Raw genomic sequence first — 13,362 nt, forward strand, 5'->3', positions numbered from 1 at the left:
TGTGGTCGCAGTCTGAGCTGGCAGGTCCGCGAGGAAAGGAATTGAAAACTGTGGAGGGGGGTTCCCAGAGGATCGAGGGAACCTTGCTCTTTAGATGCTCCGTCGGGGAGCCCCTGGGAGGAGGAAGCCCGCCCCCCCACCTCCCGCTGCCCCCCCACTCCGTGCAATGCATCTGGCAGAGGAGGTTCAGAGGCACAGAGCTGGGGGCACCTGCAATAAGGTCAAGTGCCAGAGCTGGAAACAACCGTAAATATTTACAAATGGGGAAACAGAGGCTGGAGAGGGAAGTGACTTGGCCAGGGCCACGCAGCCTGTCAGCCGCAGATCCAAACCCCACGTGGCACCTGCGCCCGCCAGCCTCTCACGAGGAGCAGGTGGGCAAGTCCCTCGGTGGGAGCAGGTTCCTGGATTTCCGCGTCCTCTGAGTCGTATCTGGAGAGGCACCCACATCTGGGCATCTGGAGAGGAGGATACGGGGGTGCGGGCTCCCTGCCTGCCCACTTCCAGGCAGCCACCTCTCCCGCCTCCTCCCCAGGGCCTACAGGGGCCTACTAGCTGGCAGCCCCACCCACCCACAAAACATCTGGCTGGCTGGGGCCGGGCTTGGCTAGGGGTTGGGCAGTCCCGAGTCCTAAAAAGGTAGCATGGAAGTCCCAGTGAACAAACCTGGAGGGGCGAGCCTACAAGGACATGCTGCAGTGCCCTCAGAGCCCCCCTGTGCTCCTCCCCACGTGTGTCCCGTGATGCATTCTGGCTCCCCCAGACTGTGAGGCTCTGCTTCTTTATTCTTCTCCTGTTCTCTCTCTCTCTGGGCCTCTCTCACTCCCCGGTTGACTCAGTCTGGGTTTCTCTGGTCTCTTGGTGCCTCTGTTCTCCCGTAGAGATGCAGTGGGGAGGGGAGGAGCTTTGGAGCTTTCCCAGGATGAGCAAAGGCCGCCCAAAGGAGTGGACGAGGAAAGGGTGTCAGAGTTGGGTTGGGGGGCAGAGGTGACTGTGGTCATGGCTCCGGATAACACAGCTACCCAGAAATGACAAACTTGGGGTTTCTTTTTGCTTTCAGTCCCCTGGTTTGGTCTCTGCTATTTCTTACCACAAAGCACCCCGGTGGTTTTAGAGGCCCAGACGATAGAGGAGAAAGACTGAGGCCCAGGGGATGGGGTTCAGGAAGGTCAGAGACTGCGTAGGGTGCGGACTGAGCCGGGGGTCCCAGGATGGCCCCCCCTAACTCCCCCCTCAGCCCCAATTCCAAGTCACACCAGTACACGGGGAGTGAGGAAGGATGAAAATATGTGTTACATGTAAAAATAACATGATTGAAGAAACATCTTACGGGTGTCCTTCAAAGAAGATGACCATATTTTATTAGGAACAGTCACGATCCCTGGCCTAGTCTGTAGTTAGCACAGTGTGCACACATCCTGGAATGAATCATGGTACCGTTGTGTGCAAACATGTTTACACACCTCAACTCAACTCATCCTTGCAGTAACCTTGAGGGTAGGCACAGCCAGAAGCAGCCCCCCCCCCCCTTTTTTTTTTTAAATATATTTTATTAATTTTTTACAGAGCGGAAGAGAGAGGGATAGTTAGAAACATCAATGAGAGAGAATCATTGATCAGCTGCCTCTTGCACACCCCCTCCTGGGGATGTGCCCGCAACCAAGGATCATTCTCTTGACCGGAATCGAACCTAAGACCTTTCAGTCCGCAGGCCGACGCTCTATCCACTGAGCCAAACCAGTTTCGGCAAGAAGCAGCCCCTTTGATGAGTTCAGGAGAGAGGCCAGGGAATGCACGTTGCCTGGCCCCGCGGGAAGGGTCTCTGCCGTAGAACCTTTCTCGACCTCCCCCGTCCCCAGCACACACCCACGGAGTGACGATGTCCCCTGGGACTGGGCCAGCCCACGACTGTCCCGTGGCGCTTCCCGTGGCATGCCCACCTCCAAGTCAGCCCGGGCCCCTGCTGTGTGGAACGAGGCCGATGACTGTATGTTGGTGTGAGTTGATGAAGGAAGGAAAGAACTTTCTCACGTCCCCTTGCTGCCCTGTCCTTGGAGACCAGGTTAGCAGAGAAGGCGCTGCGGATGCCCCTACCCTGGGGAGGACAGACAGAGGTCACCTTGACCTAGCCGTCCCTGGGAGGGGGCGAGGGGGGGGGCACAGCACAGAGATGCCTTTGTTTCCTCTGCTGCAGGTCCCTTCTTCAAGGAGAGTTCCTGTTGTGCAAGAGCCAGGGGGAGGTGGTGGGGGGGGGGAGGTGAGGAGCCTTCCCCAGCAGGCTGGAGGTGGTCCAGGGAGGATCTCTGCTCAGTGGAGAAGGGAGAGCTGAAGCCCTTAGGCTCCTAAAGGTCCTGTCTCACCCCCAGCACGCCTCCCCCACAAGGTCTCCCTCCACGCCAGCTCCCACCCCAAGGTGGCTGGAAGGCGGCCGTAGGCCCATCCTCAGCGTGTATATATGGATACCCCCCCAGATCAATGTCCCTGCCTCTCCGCACCCTGGCACCTCCCTGTGGGAACCTGCCCCCATGCTGCTTCATTAGTTCGGGAAACAGCTGCCTGGCCCCGGAATGCAGGCCTGGCTCCAGGATCCAGCTGCCTGGCCCAGTGGGAAGGGTCTCGACCGTAGAACCTTCCCTGACGTCCCCCATCCCCAGCACACGCCCACACGGAGTGAGGGTGTCCCCTGTGGCTGGGTGAGGAGTTTTGTGAGAACTTGGGGGCGGGGGAAGGAACTGCTGGGTCCGGGGAGAAGCTGTTCGCCCTTCCTGCCCCTGTCCCCTTTCCTCCACCGCGCTTCATGGAAGCCCATTTACAGCGAAGCCACGGAGGGAACACAAGGCCATCCCGCCCCGAGGCACAGCGACTGTCCTCCGTTTCTGGGAATAGAGGGAGAGGAGGGGTACGGGGCTGACGGCGTGGGAGGGAGAGGAGGTGCCCGCCAGCCCTGACCACCTGCCTGGGGAGAGATGTGGCAGGACCTGGGGTGGGGTGGGGGGCAGTGTGCAGCACCTGGCCAGTCAGGAGGGCAGGGAGGAGCCCACCCTTCGCAGGGATTGGCTCTGGAGCCTGGCGAGCGAGGAGAGGTGGGTCCTGGGCCCGGAGCTGGGCAGCTGGGCGGGGACTGGTCACTGTCCTGAGTGGGCTGCGTCTGAGCGTACTCCCTCATCCTCATGCACAAGGACTACCCGCCCCCTCTTCCCGCCGAGCTAGTTTCTCCTTCCAGCCTCACAGGAAAGCTTCTGTGGCTCCGCCAGCCCAGGATCCGACCTCACGCCCTCTGGGGTTGGTGTGGGAGAGGGGAGGGCCGCGCCTTTCCTGCCATCCCCCACCGCGCCGCCACTTTCCTTTGTTATGCCCGGAGGGGACTCCTTTCCTTCCGCCTCTGCTTTCCTTCGTTCCCTGGTTTCTTACCGCACAAACCCAGCCACGTCTTCCCTGCCCTCTCCCAGCCTCCAAAGCAGGCTCCCCGGGCCCAGGAGCAAACGGGGAACGTGAAGCCCACATGGAGAACCGGCCAAGGCCCGGCCCCTCCTCGCCGGCTGCTGCCCCGTCTGCATCGGCTGCTGTGATCGCCCTCAGGCACGGGCCTTCCTGTCACTCTGGGCTTCAGCCTGCAGTTCCCCCGATGCCCTGGCTTCTCTCAACGCCACACCTTTGCCCCCTCCATCCCACCTGCCTGCAGTGCCATTCCTCCCTGCACCTCCTCACCTGTCATAGGGTCGGGAGGAAGACACAGAGGCTCTGGCGCCCTAACGACCCGGTGCAAATCCTGATGTGTGACTCCGGGCACATAAGCGCACATAAGCCCGCCTCTCTGAGCTCAGCAAGCTCCTTTGCAAAAGGAGGACAAAGCAAGACCAGCCCAATCCCGCGATGGCTGTGTGGTATCCCTCCAGTGCCTCGCACATGGCAGGTGCTCGGAGGCCTTGCCAGTCCCTGCATTCCTGTAGCCGCTCAGTTCTCCCTGTATTGCAGGTCTCACTAGCAGCCTAAAGGGGGAGGGGAGGTCCTATTGCTTGATGCAGAGTAGGGGTTGGATGAATGAAGGTCCCTAACACAGCACAGGGCCACCTCCGGCTCTGCCAGCTCAGAGATGCCCTTGCACCAGTGCAGGCCTCCGCCTCCCCTCGTACATCCTGATCCACAGCCCCCAGAAGGTTCTCTCCTCTGCCGCCCTGGCCTCTGCCTGCTCTAGTCCCACTGACCTGCTTTTCTGTCCACGGCAGTGGCAACAGCAGCCTCGTCTCTGCCTGGTGCTGGGCGGACTTTGGCGTTCTCAAACCGCCAGGCGAGCCAGCGAGATAGTGGCCGGGTGACACTCTGCTGCCTCCCCCGTGCCCACCCTGCACCCTGGAACAGGCAGCATGGCCCCGGACTCTGTGAGGGGAGGGCACAGTGGCCCTGTCCCCCGAGGTGGGGGGGGGGGCTTTCCAGAGAGCCACCCCCTGACCTCAGGCTGGAAGGGAGCCCCGAGGGGTGAAGCATCGGGGGACGAGAGGGAGAGCAGCGTGGGAGAATCTCCAGGTGGCACGGGCCTGCACGCCTGTCACTCACATCCCATCCCCCAGCTCCACCCTCCGGTCCACTCCCTCCTGGCCCTGCAAACGGGCTGGGGTTGGGCTGAGGTTAAAAAGAGGGGGGGGGAAAGTTCCTTTATCAAACACATTCTGCAAGCCACACATGATGTTTAGATACTTCCATAATCACTCTCTCTATTTTTTTTTTTTAAAGTTCATTTTTCCTATGTTTTAATAGATAGTACAGCATATGGGACAAAAGTCAAGAGTAAAAGGATACATAGTGTGAAGTTAGTGTCTCCATTTTCCTGTCCCCCAGACTCCCCTCTGCAGGGGCAGGCACAGGTACCAGGGCCTTACATACACACCCAGGAAGATTATAGGCCTTTACAAACACATCTAGGCTTTAGCACCTGTGACTTACCCATGAGGGAGACTGAGGCGCGGGATCTATTCTCTGTAGCAGCCACATGATGGTCCAAGTCAACCCCTGGTGAGGAATAAATCAGAGTGCCCCAGCTGGTTTAGCTCAGTGGATAGAGCGTCAGCCTGTGGACTGAAGGGTCCTGGGTTTGATTCCAGCCAAGGGCACATGCCCAGGCTGTGGGCTTGGTCCCTGGTTTTGGAAGGGCCAGGGGGGTAGGGGGGTTGCAGGAGACAGCCGGCCCATGATTCTCTCTCATCATGGGTGTTTCTATCTCTCCCTCTCCCTTCCTCTCTGAAATAAATAAATATTTTTAAAAAGACAGTGTTACAAAAGGAATGCATCAGAGTTATAGACAAGGCTGCCCACCAGACTTCCCGGCTCTCCCTCAAGCCTCTCTCCCGGGCCAGGCGGGCGTGGGCAGAGATGACAGGAGCTCTCCCCCGTGGACATTGCTGCACGTGCAGGTGTGCCTCCAGGCCCTTTCTGTGCGGGCTGTCTGCTGGGTCTTTCTGGATCCTAGCTTCCTGTCCCATGTCTCCCTTTCTAGGACTCTGTATGTGTTCTGTCTCAGTCTGGTGTCCCCTCAGCTTAGGGGATTAGATTCCCCCCAGGCCCGGGAGAAGGGGGTCTCACCTCATCTGCATTGGCAAGCCGTGAGAGGCTGGCATTGGACCTTCCTTCCTGTCTCAAGTCGACAACATTCTTGTTTTGCTGAGGGAGCGACCCAGAACATTCTGTTCTTCGCGTCTGTGCACACAAGCCAGCCAGCTCCAGCTTGGTACCTAGTGGTCAGTCAGAGATGTGCTGGGAGATGAGCAATAGAGAACCTTCCCTGCCCCACCCTCCACAGCATTCAAACTAGCACCCGGAGGCACGGGCAGCTGGACGGACCAGTCCTGGCAAGAGGGATGCAAATGTTAGCTGCTACTAAAATCATTTATAATAGTTAACCTCTCTGGAGTGCCCGGCAGCAGCTGGAAGCACTTCATATGCATTGACTCACTTCTCACCAGCATGAGACAAGGTAGGTCCTATGACTATCCCCGTGTGACAGTGAGGAAACTGAGGCAGGAAGCTTAAGGCTACGTGGCTGAAGGAGTTGACAGTGAGCCTGATTTTCAAGTCCGGGCTCTTAGCTGGGACACAGTCCTTCCGGTTTTCCATTTCTATTCCTAGTGTAACGATCTCGGTCCTCCCATATTGAGTGGATGTCTGCTCTGGGCTGGGCATGGGGCAGTGGGGGGTTCTAGGGGGGAATGGAATACCGCGCCAGCCGTTTGGGGGTGAGAGAAACACGTAAACAAATTGTCCTTTAACACCAGAGGAGCGGTGATAGATAGAGGCATGAACGTGTGGTGGGGAACAGGAAGGGCGAGGTTTGTACTGCCTGGAACAGGTGTCACCCGAGGGCAGACATCAAGAGGGCAGGGGGACATTCCAGTCAGAGGGAACAGAACGTGTGCAGGTGGGAGAGCTTACAAGACAGAGAAGCGTGGTGTGCCCTGGAGTCGAAAGACGACGGGCAGTGACTGTCACAGGTGCTGCCAGCCAGAGAGTTCAGGGCTGGTGCTCCCGTCCAGCTTCCTGCTCAGGCCTGTCCTCCTGCTCCGGCCTCCCAGCTCCCTGCGCCTCCTCGGTGCGAAGCTCCGTGCCAGGTGTTGGCCCGGAGTGTGGGAGAGAAGCAGGAGCCCGGGTCAGGGAGAAGGACTTTGTGACCAGCTGCAGACACAAGGATCTTTGTGGCCGGCGTTCTTCGGGGGGGGGGGGGGGGGGGGGGGGGGGGGGAGAGGAGGCTGCTGGGAAGAGCTGCCAAAGGAGGATCATGGGAGAACTTGGGGCCTTGCCCATCTTGGTCATCCCTGGACATGCTAGATTTTCGGGCCGCAGGGAAGGGATCTCTGTGTGTATGCGTTGGGTCCTTCTCCTCCTTCTGCCCCTGCAGCTGGGGCTCTGGAGATCTGACATGCCTTGCTTTGGTGCCGGCCCTTGGAGGGTTGCCAGGGAAACCGTGGGCCAGCTCCGGAGGAGATGTACCCAGAAGAGAGGAGAGTGGGTGACTCAGGCTGCCTTCTCAGACGCCGCACCCCCTCCCCGTTACGTGGAAAAGGATCTCAGAGACCTCTTTCTCCCTACAGCAGGGATCCTGCTTTATCATTTCTTTTTTGGAGAGAGCAGTCAGCCCCCTCCCACAGCCCTGGCTGCGAGCCACATTCCCCTGGGAGCGAAATGGTTTCAGCCGCCCAAGTCCCCCACAAATACCCTCCGGAGTAGCGGACGGGTCCAGTTGGCCAAGGTGACTGCACACTGCTGTGGCCATCCATCCGGGCTCCCCACCGTCTGGGTGGTAAGCAGCCGGAGCCCTGGCTGAACCGCCCGCCCTCGTGGGAGCAAACCCGGGATAATTATTGATGGGCCGGCGGCGGACTTCTGACCTTGGCCTGGGAGGGACAGGACCCAGAATGCGGGCCGAGGGGGGGAGGGAGGTGGGAGGGCCGCAGAGGGGGGCCCATCCACCAGACCACACAGTCTGGCCCGAGCCCGGCCGGCGGGGGTGGACACGAAGCCAAGCAGCATGCATGTGCCCATTGCGCGCGGGGCCCGGCTGGGGACGCGCGTGGGGAGGCCACGCCGCCTTGGCCAAGGGGGGCAGCGCGCGGCGCCGGTCCGGCCCCCCCCACCGGAGCGTGCGGCCCCCCGGGTGTGCGGGGGGCACCCGGCCCCTCCCGGCGGGCGCGCGGGGCTGGCGGGCGCGCTCCGGGCGGAACCAGGAAGCGGCGCGCGGCGCGGGGCGCGCTCAGGGCGGCGGGCGGCGCGCGCGGCCGGTGTCCGGGAGCGAGCGGCGCGCGCCCCCGCGGCCCGGGCGCTGGAGCGTCGGCGGCCGGAGCCGTCACCGGGCGGGGGCCCAGCGCAGGCGACTCGGCGCGGCGGCCGCAGGCGGGAGGGAGCGAGCGCGAGGCGGGCGGACGGCGGCTGCGGGCGCCCGCGGGGCCGGGCGAGGTAGGAGCCGAGGGGCCAGCCCGACGCGTCCTCCCGGGCGGGGCCCCGCGCCCCCGCCGCCGAGCCGCCCGGCCGGGCCGAGCGCCGCCATCGCTCCCGGGCGGGGAGGCGGCCGCGGGGGCGCGGGGGCGCCGGGCGCGGGGCGGCGGGGTGTCTGGGGGGCGGGGTTGCGGAGCCGAGGCGGGGGGTGCGCGCCCGTTTCCGGGGAGCGGGCGTGAGGGTCCCCGGCGCCCACCTCCGGGAACCGAGGGGGCCACGCACACTTCGGCGGTGCAGCTCCGAACAGCCCCGCCGCCCCCTGTCCCCCTCCCGCTTCCCACAGGGGTGTCCGCGGGGGTGCCCGGTGGGCAGGGGCGTTAGCGGAGCTCCAGGGAGCAGAGCCTTATAAGGAGTCCAGGCAGCAAACGCGAACGTGTCGATAAGGCTGTGGGTGCGGGGTCCCCCAGATGGACCCGCCAGGCCCGGCTCCTGCATGAGGCAGGGGGATGCAGCGTGTTCTTTTTATTATTATTATTATTATTATTATTATTATTATTATTTCCTAGCCCAGGATAAAGAGTTAAAAAAAAAAAAGTGCCCCTGGTGTGGGGGTAGATAGAGTCGGAGGAAGGGGAGCCCTGGGTTCCCAAAACTGGTCTGAGGCCGAAGGAGTCTGGCAAGATGGTCAGGAGGGACGGTGTGAGGAGCCAGAGGCGGTGGCAGACACCTGTGGCCGGCAGGGATGGGAACGCAGAGGAGGAAAGCAGGTGCCAGCTCCCAGGAAGAGGAGGTGCATGGAAACCCCTGGCCCCGGAGAGTCAGAGAGAGACAGCAACCCCGTCTTTCCCAAAGAGCCAGGCCAGGAGCCTCCCCGCCCCGTCCCCTGTCCCGCCGTCACAGCTGATCCCAGCCAGCCGCGCTCAGGGCGGCCGCGGGAGGGCCCGGGCTGGGAAGGGCCCTGGCGAGGATGCCACGCTCTTGGATGGTGCCCACGAGGAAACTGAGGCCCAGATCGGTGGAGCCCGTGGCCCGCCCAGGTCACACCAGCTGTGAGGCGGTGCAGGGTCTGAGATGTGGGCCAGGGAGCTCTCAGCTCCGTGCTCCTGGCCCCAAGGCGCCGTGAGGTAGCGGATCTTTGCCTCCAGAGGATTTCCCAAGTTGTCTCGGGCGTGCTTTGGGGGAATGAGTGCCCTTTGAAAGGACTAGCGTGTCATCGAATGATTAAACCGATCTGTGTCGTTTTCCCCCCAGTCTTCCAACGGGGTTCCCCCTCCGCCTGTATCTTAGGTTTCCAACGCGGCTGGAGAGCCGCCTGGGCCATAATAAGCTGTCAGCTGTTGCGCAGATCACCTCGAGTTGATTTTGTTGCGGTCCCACGAAGATAACAGAACTTTGCCTCTTCTCTACGCAGTCCTTCCGTTTCTTGCACCTTTGTTTACAGTCCTTGTTGTATGGCGTGTGCCTTTCCTCGCCTTTTCACAAGACGATCTATTGTATGTCGTGGCCTCTCGTGGGTTTTCTAACTTAATTTTGTGATACTCTGGACACTGGGTCTGCTCTGAGCATTCCCAGTGGCCTCCACGTCGGAAGGTCTCTTTTAAGGCGGCGGTGTTGTTGTCTGTTTTGGTACCAGTTTCCATCTCGTGGCAGGTGACAGCCGTTAGAATGGATAGCACAAATGGGGAAGGGGCTGCTGAGGGCAGAACAAATGTACCGTGTGACCCCTTGTGATGTCCGTCGTGTTGCCTGAAAAGTACCCTCCCCCCCCCCCCCCTTTGGACAGGTGAGAGTCCGCTCACAGAGGACCGTTTCCTGAGGCCTCTGGGAGAAGAGCGCTCGGAGCACCTGGTTGAGACATAGAGGAAGGAATGAAGAGGTCTTTCTTTCAAAACACAGCACATCAGAAAGAAAGGAGGAAAAAAAAAAAAAGAGTTGATTTCTATCACCAGCAGTTTGGGTATTGCATAACTTGGAGCTAAACTCTGCACAAAATCATGGCTGTCTCCCCAGCGACATAAATTATGCCACCTTCTCGCCAGACCTCGCCTTTTCAGGGCTCGTATTTTCGTCAACAGGATATTCATGTGGATTTTGTGTTAAGAAATGGAAGGTGGGTGTGTTTCTGAGGTGGGTACTTCACGATAGATGTGACGGGAGGGGAGAACAGTGCTATCATTATGTGGAGTGTTACAACATAAATGTTTTGGTCAGCACTTCCTATGGTGCCCCAACTTCTCATTTCATCTTCATTTCCTTGCTCTCAATTGATTTTTAAAAAATGTCTCTATATCAAAAAACAAAACAAAACAAAAAAAACACATCGAGACTAGTAAAAGGTGCAATTTATTGCTCTTTTGGTATTTATGTCAATTTTTGAAGTTATAGTAAAATTCTTTCAAGTTACATTCAAGTTATTTGTGACTTGTGTTAGGTTTATATGTATGAGTGTCCTTGTGGCGGTTCCTCTGACTTATTTTTGTGTAGGTAGGTAATATAGGTAGTCTTATAAAAGGAAGATGTTATAAGTAGGTAAATGATATGCTCAAGATGCAATTGCAGGTTGAAGGTAGAATTAAAAAAAAGCTTCAATAGTCTAGTGCCCTACAAACATCACGAATTTCTGAATGTTCTTATGTCCTCCCATTTTTATTCGTGTGTTTTGAGCATTTGAAACGTATTCTTTTAAAAATATGTTTATCTGATAATTCCTAGTTACCCTTCAGAAAAATATCCTTTCACTGCATAAGAAAGTATCAAAATAGTTTGACTCGGGAACTTCTTAATAAAAATAACGTTTAGACGTTAGTTCGAAACTATCACTGTCCCCAATTTTGTGTGGTGTTTAAAGGAAAAACACTTTTCTTTAAATCTGAGCTTTGTTAATAGAACTGTTCTAAAACAGGAAGTGTTTCTCCCCCCCCCCCCCCCCCCCGCAGTGTTAGAAACACAAGTTTTATGCTTCTTTCTGGGAATAGGGAGTCAAATATAACAATCTACTTTCCATTGATTAGACAGGTTTTTTTTGTTTTGTTTCGTTTTTTGGCACATTTAAATTGTGACCATCAGGGTGATAAAATATATATTTTTTTAAATTGTATTCACTCTTAATGAGCACGTCCTTATTTTAAGTAGAGTATTGACATTAGACTTTTAAAAATTATTAATGATGATTCTTTACCATTGAAAAACCTAAGCCAGTCTGGAGAAGATTTTACATATCTAAGTCTGTGCTGCTTTCTCTGATCAAAGAGAGGAGTGATTTCAGGTGTTAGATTTTTAGTCGGTTGAACGAGACCCTCACTTTTGGTGGTTTCAGGGTTTTAGATGACGTTTTATTACTGTTGTTAGTTTTGGTCACACCCATGACTTCCTTGGAAGGTAGCTTTGAGGTTTGGTTTCCTTTTTTTAATTTTTTTTTTATGGTAATATTGGGGTGGGGGTGCTTCCTGTTTGTATTTTCAGAATTAGGTCCACATGTAACCTTCTCTAGCGTCAAAATTCACTTTTAAACAAAGACAAGCATCAGGCGCCTTGTGGTTTGTGTTGGACCTGTTGCAGTATTTCATGACAGTTTTACTGAGCTCAGCCTGAATACCCAACTGGGAGGGCAAGACATTCCTGAATCTTTCCCCAACTCTCTTCAAGATTTAGCAGCCGTGGAAGAAATCTTAACACAACAACAAATGTGCAATTTTAAAAAAAAGGGGGGGGGGCGGCTGCTGCCATCTGTTTCCTCCCAGGTACCTAGAAACTGCACAGCGCTAGACGGAGCTGAATTGGGTTCTGTGAAACCTTGGATATCAGCCTTCAGAAAAGGGCTGCCCCAGCCCAGCCGCTATGGCTCAGTGGTTGAGCATCCACCCATGAACCAGGAGGTCACGGTTCAATACCCGGTCAGGGCACACGCCCCGGTTTCGGGCTCGATCCCCAGTGTGGGGCGTGCAGGAGGCAGCCAATCAATGATTCTTTCCCATCATTGATGTTTCTCTCTCCCTCTCTCTCTCCCCTCCCCCCCCCTGCTTTATACAATATAGAACCCCATGTATTATACAGTGAATATGGCAGTTTTTTTCTGACTTCATCTGAGCCATACAGAATGTCATGGAGGAGTTAAATAAGAACAAGGAGCCGAAACCGGTTTCGCTCAGCGGATAGAGCGTCAGCCTGCGGACTGAAAAGTCCCTGGTTTGATTCTGGTCAAGGGCATGTACCTTGGTTGCGGGCACATCCCCAGTTGGGGATGTGCAAGAGGCAGCTGATGGATGATTCTCTCTCATCGATGTTTCTAACTCTATCCCTCTTTCTTCTCTGTAAAAAAAAATCAATAAAATATATTTTAAAAAAAAAAGAACAAGGAAACATTTAGGGGATGGTGGTAGAACTTTGGAAGAGCCACCCTGAGCCATAAACTCTCCCTTGACCCTCACCAGTAATTCCCATGTGGTAGGTTACTGTGTGTGTATGTGCTGGCGTGTTCCTGAGAGGAGCATGTGATCATGTTGTTTCAGACACTGAAGCGAGTGGTCTTTTCTGGGCCTTCCGCTGACGGGATTCTAAGAAGTGTAATGACTGAATAGACTCTTAACTTAATTGGCATTCAAATACGTTCGCCGTGGAGGGGCGCTTCTCTCTCCTGTGTTTTCTTCTCATCCTGTACCCCACATTGCTAAAGGCAGTCCTGCGTTAGCGTGTTGGGCAGGTACGCATCATGTGATTTGCAAGTGCATAATGAATGGTTAATACCCATAGTATCGTCACTTCCCTTACCCCCCTCCAGTACTCAAAAAGGAGAAGTTATAATTTGTCATGTACTGGGTATTTCTCCTTTGAGTTTATTCATATTAGTTGCATCCATTCTCATGTGTTATAATACTATTAAGATGAAAAATACACGTATTGATTGATAAAGAACATTTATTTGTCTTCTGGAAGCTCGCTTCCAAAATCTGGCTCAACACTCAACTGTCCATTTAGTCTTCCCTTGCCTTGGACACTCTGACTCTTATTATTTCCCCAGATTTCTGTTATGAAGAGAAATATCTCCATAGTCTGGTGCACTGCTAGGTATCTGAAGTGCTTGTGCTGACTCATTTTTTAATTATACTGAGATACAGACGATGGTTTGAGAGCAGTAATAAGATTCTCAGAAAATATGAGAACTTTCCTTTCTGACTCGTTAGAGAAAGGTTGGGGAAGACAAGGGGAAATACATCAGCGAGCCAGTCAACTGTTGTTATTTGTTGGGATCAGTGTGGTGACTAAGATCGCCAGTGCCCATCAGGCCAGTGAAAGTGAGTTTGGCTTTACTCTGTAATGCTCGCAGGACAAACCCAAGGGTTTCCTAATACTGCTTGTTTTCCCCTGGCGGGGGATTTTTTTGGGCATATGGGAAATCAAGCTGAAGTTGCCAGTAACAGCCGCATCCATGATTGGTACCAAAAA

The 13,362-nt window shown here is 55.7% G+C and overlaps 1 protein-coding gene across 5 annotated transcripts in view; it reads left to right on the forward strand.

The window, feature by feature from the left end:
- The first annotated feature begins 5,839 nt into the window (after nt 1-5,839).
- LOC311610913 (signal transducer and activator of transcription 5B) overlaps nt 5,840-13,362 on the forward strand; it is a 69,747-nt gene continuing 62,224 nt past the window's right edge. For 4 of the 5 annotated variants that reach the window (XR_014793038.1, XR_014793039.1, XM_084862487.1 and 1 more), the window contains exon 1: nt 7,809-7,941. Coding sequence is in view for 1 of the 5 variants with exons in the window: in XM_084862488.1 (XP_084718614.1) it covers nt 5,959-5,968 (10 nt within the window). In the remaining 4 variants the exon portion in view is untranslated. Of the gene's footprint in view, nt 5,969-7,808; nt 7,942-13,362 lie in introns of those variants that run through there. The other variant, XM_084862488.1, reaches the window with a different exon arrangement.

The sequence above is a fragment of the Pipistrellus hanaki genome, assembly GCF_964339955.1.
Source record: "Pipistrellus hanaki genome assembly, chromosome: 16".
NCBI classification, from domain to species: Eukaryota; Metazoa; Chordata; class Mammalia; order Chiroptera; family Vespertilionidae; genus Pipistrellus; species Pipistrellus hanaki.